The 11,508-nt window shown below is 52.1% G+C and overlaps 1 protein-coding gene across 1 annotated transcript; it reads right to left on the bottom strand.

Annotated features, from left to right (window-relative positions):
- Positions 1–219: 219 nt before the first annotated feature.
- LOC104540445 (striatin-interacting protein 2-like) lies at positions 220–10,372 on the bottom strand (the record flags this gene model as incomplete). The annotated part of the gene is given in 14 exon segments (XM_010184254.1): positions 220–321; positions 1,402–1,476; positions 1,762–1,833; positions 2,903–2,966; positions 3,631–3,696; positions 5,494–5,717; positions 6,945–7,136; positions 7,455–7,582; positions 7,700–7,806; positions 7,920–7,988; positions 8,611–8,731; positions 8,903–9,037; positions 9,125–9,199; positions 10,176–10,372. Coding segments are annotated over 14 exon segments (1,627 nt in total), but the record flags the coding sequence as incomplete, so codon positions are not given.
- Between the last annotated feature and the right edge of the window lie 1,136 nt (positions 10,373–11,508).

Below are 11,508 nucleotides of genomic sequence, written 5' to 3'. Positions count from 1 at the left end.
TATTTCATTAAATTATTCCCTGCAGCCAGGGGAATGCAACCAGCATCATTTCCTCAGCTTTCACCCCTCTGTCCTGGTGGCAGCAATAGCTTGCACCTATCCAAAGAGACATACTCAAATCTTGAGTCTCCCTGAACCTATTGGTAAACCCCAACTCTCCTGCTTGGCCCAAGACTTCGTGGCAAAGCTAAGATGGCTGGTGGCCACCTCCTAAGGGACTTACGGCATCTCTTCAGGCAACACATCTGCCAGGATGTTGATGGAGTCGGTCTTGGCTTTGGAGGTGGGCGCCGCGGCAAGGAGGATCTTCAGCAAAGCTATCTGCAGGGGAGGACAGGCGTGAAGGGATGCTCCCAGGAAGGGGTATTCCTTCCTTCTTTACTTGCTGAAACCAGACAACTTCAAGCCAACTCTACAGGTTTTCACCAGCCCAAGCTCCGCTCACTGTCATGGACTGCTTATGTCAAAGCTCAACTTTTCCTTTTATACCCTGGATGGACAGGCCAAGTGTGGGGAGCACAGCAGCTCTGTTTTAGCATTAACTTCAGGCCTCACAAGCACCTGAGCTCTAGTAGTACAGTTAAAATAACACAAGATACACCAGGATCTTGGTGCATTTAAATCTGTGTTTGCCTCTCCCTATGGATATACTGCATGTTACCCAATTAGCATCTAAACGTAGCCGAATTTCAGGACACTCATTTGTAGTCCTCTGGGAATCCTCTGGGAAGGCTGCAAGGGAGACCCCTGTAAGGAAGGTCATATCTTACAGATTCTCCACAGTTTGAGAGCACAGTCAGGTTGGCAGAGACCTAAAGGTGTTACCACCTTGTTTGCTGAGCCACGTAAAGCACGATGATGGTTTAATTTGGTTCCTGGCCCAGCAAGCCATCACGCTCAGAGATCAGCATAGCATAACAGAAAGTTAATCCCTGCAAAGCTCAAGGGACCAGTGAAGTCCTCAGGTTGCTTCTTGAGGTCATAAGTGAAGATGCATCAGTGTGCAATGACTTGCTGGTAATTACTACAGCTCACGTAGCTCAGATGACACAAGGCCATTTCCAACTGGTTTCCCTTGGTGTCCTGCAGGAGCCAATTTTGAGCTCCCACCAATGTGGAGGACTTTGTTCCTTCTTCCAAATCCTTTGCACACATCCTGTTTTCCATCCACTCACCTGTCTCCAACTGTTTGACCAAGCCCCTGTGTATCCGCACCCCTTGATCCTCTGAATCCCTCCCCTTGGACTGTACTTTCCAGCCAACTCTGCTCCGGATTCTTACCCAAATCTCACCATTCAAGTCCTGAGCATACCCCAGCAGCCCCACGCTGAGCTCTGCAGCTCACAGATTGACACCATTGCCCACTCAAAAGCTCTTCACTTTCAAGAATTGCAGGCTTACCATATACTGGGGGAGATTGTACAACATTGCTCGATACAAGATCTCACAAGGGGTTTCTTGGACTTCCTCTTCCCCCTAGCATAGAAAAACATTCGAAACAAGGGAAATCAGGTATTTCCAGTCCACACAGTTGAGATACATCAGTCACCTCCATAAAACCCAGCTTGAGGACTTAATGACGGGCATAGCTTCATGCTGACAGCAGGAAGCTCCAGACCTTTCTCCACTGCTACATTTGATCAAGATACGGTGTTTTAGCAAAAAGAGCATCCTAAGGATCACAGAGAACGTATGGATTTCTATGACACCTTGGAAATCTTCCACACATCTATCTAGTGATGGGGAGCAGAAACTTCTTACCAGAGACATGGGGCACTTCTCCAGCTCCTCCTCGTTCTTGATCTGGACATCCGAGATGGAAATGTACTTGTGCTGGCAAAATACAGAGACAGAGGTAGAGCAGTATCACAACTGAAGGATGAAACACAGTCAGTGATAACAACATTTGCTGGTTTCAGTAATATCTGAGTTAGGTGTATAGGCCACAGCAGATACACGGAGAACTCATCTTTGTGTGGGACATCCCACTGTCCCTGAAGCTCCTCACACATCACATCTTTGATTACTTCTACCTACTCCTTCTAGGATCTCTCTGTAAGTAAATGGAGAGGAACAATCACCTACAGAAGGCAATCCAGACCTTTGATAGGGTCAGGACTCTGGAGGAATCTCACACCACATGGAGCACTGCAGGAGCCAAGGCTGGCCATGATTCCCCCTGGGAACAGCACAGGTCTGGGGACCCAACTCTGAAAGTCTGTCACCATCAAAGCACGTGGCAAATGCTCACCAGGACAAAGCAATGCTACACCTTGGGTAAAGAGAAAGTCCAAGTGCTGGACAATCTACTTGGAATTGCAGTGAGGGCCTGGTTTTCCGTTTTTTTGCTCCAATTCCTGCAGGAAGTTCCAGAAGCTTTTCCACAACAATTAACAAGAGGGGACCCTCTTACTCCCTTCAGTAACTGTGTTTCAGCTGGACATCAGACATGAGGATCCCTCACCACATGTGAATATCCAGCCCCTCTTGAGCTGTTTAGACCCTGACTGCATTCATCAGATTGACTTCCCAAGGCAGAGAGAGCAAGAGCTCAGACTGAACACATTGCTGAAGAGGCACAGAAGAGTAAATTCACATGAAATATTTACTATGAGCTGAGAGCATATGTCTGAGGAACTTGAAACTTCTTATAAGTGCTCTATCATCAAGTTTATGTGTATGAGACTTAATGCCTTGGAAACTCCCTGTGGCCCTGGTGATCTTGGCCAAAGATTTTCCTGCTTCCATGAGATTCCCAGGGGTCCAATCCCATCTCAGAGCATTTGCTGATTGCCAGGGAGTGAAAATAGCAAGGGATGAGGTTAGATGAGGTTAGATTGCCGCTCAGCAGGGCTTTCTGGACTGCTTCATCCAAGCACCACACGTGGAGCCACCATCTCACCTGCTTCAGTGTCTTCACGCTTTCATGGATTGGCCGTGGTAGCCCTATCAGGGTTTCGGTGTCTCTGTGGGGGATGAAAGAAGGTAAGTATGAAGCTGAGGAGATCTGGGTTTAAACATTTCCATCTCATTCAAGGTAAAATAGGGAGCCTGTAGTCTACTGAGACTGCTGAACACATCCCAGATGGGTCAGGGGTTGGGGGAGGTCTCAGCGTGAGCTGCCCACCCTCCCACTTCCTCCCCAGCAGAGCCTGCACAGAGAGGGGAGACATTGGGGTGAGGAACTGGGGTGAAATCAGGTCTCTATATGAAACCAACTTGAGCCCAGCACCACACCTAACCCCAGATATATCCTGCTGGGATGACTCTGCACCCATGGCTTGATTTATTCACAAACTGGGTGATTTGCTGTGGATACCAGCTGATCCTGACTCCCTCCCACATCAAACCGCTTTCTGGCTTGGGCCAGGGGTCACTTATTCTGGGCTAGGTCTGATTTTTAATAGAAAGAGGTCCTTGGAGACCAGCATCTCCAATAACATGTTTTCATAGCGCCGAGTGCAATGCTGCAGCCCCAGTGAAATTCAGCGCTGCGCCACATCATCCTGAGCACACCTCAGGCTGGTTGAGTCGAGAAAACCTGAGCTCTGTGGACACTTCCTGCCAGTTAAATTGCACTCATGGGAGCTGTGGGGCAGACTTTGTTGGACCTCCACACGCAACACTCACTGTCCCAGCGTGAATCCGATGAATTTGTTCCTGCTTGCTTCCAGGAAATGCTCGATGTCTTTTTGTCTGATGGAGCAGCAGAGAAAAAAAAAACCAAGGAGAAGGTTGGAAAACAGACATATACCAGATCACAGCCTACATTTCTCAGAAAGGACAGCAGCATGAGACCAGCATGAACTTTTGAGCTTTCTAGGATTGATTTCTAGAGGGCTTGATAGCAGGTGGCTAGAGCCACCATTGCTCTTGTAGGTCAGGAGCAAAGTGAACTAAAACCATTTGTATTTGCTGTGGAAGACCATGGGAAGTGGGCAGATGGGTCACCTTCCACCAGCCCAGGCTGCTCCAAGCCCCATCCAACCTGGGCTTGGGCACTGCCAGGGAGGGGGCACCCACAGCTTCTCTGAGCAACCTGGGCCAAGGCCTCACCACCCTAGAATTTCTTCCTAGTATCTGATCTCCCCTCTTTCAGTTTGAAACCATTACTCCTCGTCCTACCACTACACTCCCTGTTAAATAGTCCCTCCCCAGCTTTCCCATAGGCTCCCTTCAAGTACTGAAAGGTCCCCCTGGAGCCTTCTCTTCTCCAGGCTGAACACCCCCAACTCTCTCAGCTGTCTCCAGAGCAGAGCTGCTCCAGCCCCTCAGCATCAACGTGGCCTCCTCTGGATTCCAACAGCTCCATGGCCTTCTGATGTTGGGAGCCCCAGAGCTGAACACAGTACTCTACAATTCTATGAAATAAATGGAGAGGAGTCATATACAACCAGTGCTTTTTTATCCACCTTATGTGCTCCTAGCACACACATCTTCAAGTGGCATCTGCTCACTTTGCACAAACAAATGTCATCTCTGCAGTCTGGCGGAGCACGTGCTGCTCCGAGAGACCAAGCCGACATCTCGCCCGTCTTGGGCATCTTTCATGAGAACTGGTCAGGGTCTCAGTGCTACAAGTAAGACATGAACTGTGAGCCAAGGCTCTCACTGGCCAAAAGAAACCCAGCTGGATTTGCAAGGCAGCAGCCAAGGAAAACAATGGCCATTTGATTTTGATGCTGAGCGCATTAAGTTATGTGGGGTACGATGGCACCATGTGCGCGGAGACCCACGTGGGAAACCAGTTCTTGCCGTGTCCCTGTGAGGAGTGCTCTGAATAAACACACTTAACCCTGTCACAGCTCCCACATTGAAAAGATGTATTTGCTCCTGTGTTTTAAAGGTCCTGGATTAAATTCAGACTTCGGATCAACAGCAAAAAAACACACATGGATTAGAGGGAAGCGGAAAGAGAATTTCACCCTCTTTTCTTAACCCTCCCCTATATCATGTGTAGCAGAACTGGTCTTAGGAAGGAAAATCACCAACAACTTTATCCTCAGATGTTTTTCACCAATTTCTCACCTTAGAGCAAGGCTTCAATGGCAACACCAGAGTCCCACTCAACAAGCAAGAGGCGATGTCATTAACCATCAGTTCCCAAGATGATAAGTCTAGGACGTTGCCCTACCAAGATCCACTGGTGGTGGTTGGGAAAGCTGACCCAGCTCCCACTCCATGGTCCCTGCTCCCACAGCGTCCCAGCACAAACCTCCTTCCCAGTACAACCTGGGATTTCCAAAAATGGGATTGCCACTTGTCAGTCAAGCTTGGCCACACTTGGTTTGCAAAGCTTGGGGAAGGGCTCAGCTAAATCCAATCCAGAAAGGACCAACCAAAACAAAAAAAAAAAAAAGAAGTGGAGTCACTTCAGTTCAACTTGCCAGAGGCCAACAAACTCACCGCAGACTGATGTTCAGCCTGCAAGGAACTCCAGGAGAGGTAATTGATAAGACTGGGTGGGATGGCAATGAAACCAGATGTTTTTACCTGACTTTGGGGGCCCAGGGAAGCCCTTTGGGGAATGACACCCTTTCAATAGGCGGGCGCTGAGCAGGCATAGCGGGGATAATCGTGTCCCGCTCCATCAGGTCCAGTTCCCCCTCGATCCCGCTCTCCACGTCATCGTTCTCCTCTTCATCAACTCCTGCTTCATCATTCTTAAAGGGGTCTCTTTCGTTGTAGATATCCAAACTGTCTTGCTTTACCAGGGGCTGCAGCAGAAGGGGAAGGAGAAATTCAAGTCACTCCATGGATTTCATTTCCCTACCAAACCTTTCCCTCCTGGAAGGATCAAGCACTCAGATGATCCTCAGGTGAGGATTTCCCTCCCAGCTGTTCCCACCAAAGTCTGGACAAGGAACAACCCCCTCTGTACCTCTAACCTTGAGGTGTGACCCCATTTTCCATCTTAATTTTTAGAGCTACAACCCAACATCGCTTCCCTAGCAAAAGAGGTGTTTTCATCCTCTGGCCATAACGCAGTAACTCCAGGAGTTGAGCTGAAAAAAGACAAGCTAGCTGAGAGTGGTTTGCTACCAGGCGCTTATCAGCCCTTTGCCGTAGGGTCAGGATGCCCTCTCACTTCCTCTGGGTCAAATGCATTGTGGGGCTGATCTTCCGCAACTGAAATTGGTGGATAAAAAAAACTCAACATGAGCCAGCAATGTGCGCTCACAGCCCAGAAACCAACCCCATCCTGGGCTGCATCACAAGAAGCATGGCCAGCAGGGCCAGGGAGGGGATTCTGCCCCTCTGCTCTGCTCTGCTCTGCCCCACTTGCAGTGCTGCATCCAGTTCTGGGGCCCCCAACATGAGAAGGCCATGGAGCTGTTGGAGTGGATCCAGAGGAGGCCATAGAGATGCTCAGGGACTGGAGCAGCTCTGCTACAAAGACAGCTGAGAGAGTTGGGGTTGTTCAGTCTTAAGAAGAGAAAGCTCTGGCGAGACCTTATTATGGCCTTTCAATACTTAAAGGGGGCTTATAAGAAAGATTGGGACAGACTTTTTACTAGGGCCTGTTGCAATAGGACAAAGAGTTTTAAACTAAAAGAGGGGAAGATTAAGACTAGGTAAAAGGAATATATTTTTTATGCTGAGAGTGGTGAAACACTGGCACAGGTTGCCCAGGGAGGTGGTAGATGCTCCATCCTTGGAAGTGTTCAAGGCCAGGTTGGATGGGGCTCTGAGCAACCTGACTGAGGTGAAGATGTCCCTGCTCATTGCAGAGGTGTTGGACTGGTTGGGGTTGGACTGGATGAGCTTGAAAGGTCCCTTCTAACCCAAACCATTCCGTGATTCTATGAAACTGCAAAACGCATGAGCACTTGGGGTGGAAAGGGAAATACACTCCTGAGCACAGGCTGGCTCCTTGAACAGATGATGGTCCCCACTGGAAAAGCATCCTGGGCCATCTGCCAGGAGGATGAGCCCGCACCTACCCGCCGGCTGCGGTGACCGCGCTTCTGCTGCTGCTGCTGCTGCTCCATGAGCTCGATGGAGTAGGTGGGAGGTGAGGCGGCGCGCATGCTGCGCATCACCTGGATGCTGTCCTCCGGCAAGGGCGGCAGCCCCAACTCTTCCCTCTTCCTCACCTTCATCGTCTGCAGGGCTTCAAATCCACCCAGCGTGAACTAGGGACCAGCAAGAGAGGTGAGAGAGTGGGGAGCAGACATCTCACCTGGACTGCGTGGCTCTTCAGGGCTTCCAGGGCCACCAAACTGGAGAGTTGACGATGGAGAAACCACGTCACTGGTTCATCCCCCACCTCATGTCCTCTGCATGGCTCAACCCACCCTCATCCCAGAAGAAACTGTTTGTCTTGTGCCAGCCTCCTCTGCCATCCTAAATAACCTTGTTATGGTTGGTTTGAATAGTGGGGAATGTCCTGGCTGCATCAGCACTATTCCCAAAATGACCACTTTCTGGAAAGAAGAAGGGTTTGCACCCACCAGAAGCACCTTCCAGAGCAGGAGCAGGACCTTCTTCATGGGGAAATGTGGAGCATGGCCACTGCAGAACTTGGTCACCATCGTGAAGAGCAGAAGAGCAAATGGCTCGTCGGTGTGCACGGGGAAACCTGGTGGAGAGAGGGACCAGGAGCAGGTTCAGAGCAGATCCCCCCTCCCTGAGGTCTCCTCGCTGGTCCAGCACAACAAAGGGACCTCTCTGGGGCACAACGAACTCTGTGGCTCACTCAGCTCCATCCTGAAGGTCTCCCGGCAGGTTTTCCACTCGGGGGGATCCGCCTCCTGCTCCACACGGATGTTCTCCACCATCAGGTACATGACACTGAGCAGCACCCTGCCAGGACACCACGGCAAACAGATGATGCTGCCAGCCAGAGGTCACTTTGTCCCCAGAGGCTGTCCCATAGCCTCCACCTGCTGTGTTAACATGGACAGAGAAGGAGGTACCTGAGCTCCGTGCTGTCAGCCAGCGAGATGGCCGGCTTCCTCAGGGCGCTGCTGCAGGCCTGGCTGTTGCTGCGGGGAAGGGGACGAGCTCAGTAACAGCCACTGGGCATGGGCTACTCCTTGCCCCGACCCCCAGCCTATGTCTGCTGCAGTGGAAACACCGCGCTCGGGGCCATGCTGTGTCTGCAGCACCTCCCTGGTCCTCGGTGAGGAGGAGGAGGGAGGAGAGGAGGAGGAGGAAGGAGAAAGAAGAGGGCAAGAAGGATGGGTATGAAGAAGGTAAAGAGGAGGAGGGTGAGGAGGATGGAAGAAAAGAGCAAGGAGGATGAGAAGAAAGAAAGCGAAGAAGCAAAGGGTGAGGACACTGAGGAGGATGAAATAAGAGGGTGAGGAGGATGGTGAGAAAGAAGATGAAGAGGAGGAAGATGAGGAGGATGGAATAAGAAGGTGAGGAGGACAGTGAGAAAGAAGATGAGGAGGGCGAGGAGGATGGAAGAAGAGAGCAATGAATGTGAGAAAGAAGATGAAGAGGAGGTGAGTGAGGAGGATGAAAGAAGAGAGCAAGAAGGATGGGTACAAAGAGGATGAAGAGGAGGGCAAGGAGGGTAGAAGAAGAGGGTGAGGAGGATGGGGAGAAAGAAGACGAAAAAGGTGAGGGTGAGGAGGGAAAGGGCAGTGCGGGTCCTCTCACTCGATCTCCATGTTGAGGAGCTCCAGAAAGGCAGTGAAGGTTCCCAGCTGGTACAGGAGGAAGCTGTTGTGCCGAGACCAGTGCAGGACATCGCCTTCGTTATCGCAGTCTCCAAAAACACCTGGAGAGGCCCAAAGGGAGACAGTGGCTATGGGAGAGTTGCCTTTGAAGCCCTGGAGCACATGGGGCCATCCCAGGAAGGAGCTTCACTGCATCCCAAGAGAAGGCTCCTCCCAAACCCCTGTGATGAAGCCAGGCAGCCGCATCCGGATGTAGATGATGGGTTTCTTACCCTGTGCCAGGTAGAGGATGGCCCGTGCCACTTTGAGCCGCTTGTCCCTGTTGACCACCTCCAGCCCATCCAGCAGCCGCATGACGTAGGCCTTCTGCTGAGCCCCGTCCAGCTCCAGCCACCTCCTGCCCTGCACTGGAAAAGGGGGACACAAGAACCAGTTGGGTGCCTCCTTGGGGGGGCCTGCACCAAGCCCCAGGGTGCTGAGCCCAGAGCTGGTACCTTGAGCGTGAAAATCCTCCTCGAAGCATCTCTTGTTGGTGCTGAGCTCGTGCTCCTCGGTGTAGCTGTACAGCTCTGATGGAGAAAGGGGTCAGCAAGGACTCGAAAAGGTTTCACTCTCCTCATCATCACCAAATTCCTTGAGGGAATCCCTACGCAACTGAGGGGACGCGGGGCAGAGTCCCAAGCTCATCCCTGAGCTCTTCTGTAGACTCAAGGTGCATCTTGAAACCACCCAATTCAGCATTTTTAGCCCCATGTCTGGGACTGTTCCCACATCCCTGCCCACAGCAACGGTGCTCGAGCTGCAGCTGCAATTTCATAGGGTTATTTCATGGATAATTTTCTGTCCCAGTTAAACCAGTTTGCAAAGGGAAGGACTTGCAGGAGCACCCGGGAAAGACCTGCACTTGATTTCACACCCAGCGGCTCGGATATTTTGGGACCTGCAAATAGGGACTGGACATGAAGGAGCACGATGTTGTTCCTATATAATTCCTACCACTTCCTATATAATTCCTAAGGGTCCTGCGGTGCTGAGCAGCACCATGGGGAACTGAAATGGTCCCAAGGGAGGAGGAAGGATCCCACGAGGAAAAAAAAAGCGCTTTATTCAGGGACATGCAGCTAAAAATAATCGACCCCTTTGCTGGCTGAGCAATGCTGGGGACCCCGAGGGTTACAGGGCAGAAGCAGCTGGAGTTGGAAGATACAGGACAAGAACTCGACCCATTGTGACGCCCACGATAAAGGGTGACACTTCACCACCCGTCCTCCCACCCCCTGCACGCCTGTCATCATGTCCCGAATAATTCAGAGCATGGGGTAATCCCGGTGCCCCCGTGTGCCCCTTTTTCTCAGCCCCGGGGAGCAAGTGACTGTCTATTAATAAATCCCTCTTGCTCTGTTACCGCAAGGACGATACCACTCGATATCCATCCCCCATCCCACTCGCCCGACTCCCCGAGGGTTATATATTTTTTATTTTATTTTTTCCACCCCAACGGGCACCTATAACAGCAACGCAGTACCCAAAAAAATGCCGCTTCACCTGCTAACTCGGCAGCGTGGCCGTCGGTATCCCCGTATTCGAACTCCAGGTTGGGGCAATCCACCGAGCCCTGCGGACAGCGGGTTGGGGTTAGCAGGGAGGGGAGCTAGCGCGTCCCCACAGATATTTCGGGAGCAGGATGGCTGCCAGGGCTCTCAGCCTTTGCATTAAAGCTCCTCCAGCCGCCGGCGCAGCGACTCGTGCACGGATGATCTTGACACGGGTCTCCAGGGCTCGAGCGGGATTGTCAGCTCGAGGCTACTTAAAATACAGCGCAAATTTGGGAGGCGGATTGTAAAAATAGCATTTCTCGAGTCCCAGGGAAAGCAGAGGCAGGACCCAAAGCGCCAGTGAATATTTGATGCATTTCAGAGCCCTACATACGCTTAAAAAATGAAGTCTGGATTGAAGCAGAGGTGCCTGGGAGGACACAAACCCTCCATGCTCTGTCCTTAGCATCTCGGATCTGACAGCTTTCAGGGCTGGGCTTTGCTCTTTTGTGGATTCCCCCCCCCCTCCTCCGCCTTCTCCCCCTTTGCGGATGAGGAACTGGAGCATGAAACTTCACCGGAGGATTACGGCCGCAGCCAGACGACCCAACGCCGGCATCATCGCACCCGCCGGGGAGGAAACACATGAATGGATAATCAACTCAATTAACATAATTTCTCATTCCGAGTCCCAGCATCCCTTCTCGGCAGTCAGGCTGGAACCCATGCGCATCGTCACGGTTAATATTGATGACCCCGGAGGATGCGCGGCTCCGGGCTGAGCCCAACTTGCTCAGAAACGCTGGTTTCTCGCCCAATTTTGGCAGCCAAGCTGGCGGGGCACTTCGGGGAGCTAAAGCCGACCAGGAATTCAGCGGAGCGCGGCTCTCGGAGCCAGGAGGGAAAAGCAAGCCCCAAATTCACGGACAGGGCTCGGGGACCACGACTCAGGCCCTGTCCCCCCACTGAGAAGGGACCTTATTGGGGTCAGCTGCCCCCATAGAGCCCCTCGACCCACAGCTCCTTGAGGGGAAAAGCGAGGTCTTCCCGTCCCCTGCTCATGGGGAGGGGTCTTTTGGTGGCTGCTCTCGGAGCCAGGAGGGAAAAGCAAGCCCCAAATTCACGGACAGGGCTCGGGGACCACGACTCAGGCCCTGTCCCCCCACTGAGAAGGGACCTTATTGGGGTCAGCTGCCCCCATAGAGCCCCTCGACCCACAGCTCCTTGAGGGGAAAAGCGAGGTCTTCCCGTCCCCTGCTCATGGGGAGGGGTCTTTTGGTGGCTTTACGGTGACTGGGGACATCAGTCCCTGGCCCGATCCTGGTGACCTGGTCTTGCCCCCC

This window comes from Mesitornis unicolor, unplaced genomic scaffold (assembly GCF_000695765.1).
Source record: "Mesitornis unicolor isolate BGI_N332 unplaced genomic scaffold, ASM69576v1 scaffold22105, whole genome shotgun sequence".
Lineage (NCBI taxonomy): Eukaryota > Metazoa > Chordata > Aves > Mesitornithiformes > Mesitornithidae > Mesitornis > Mesitornis unicolor.
This window is presented reverse-complemented; position numbering and strand designations above follow the sequence as displayed.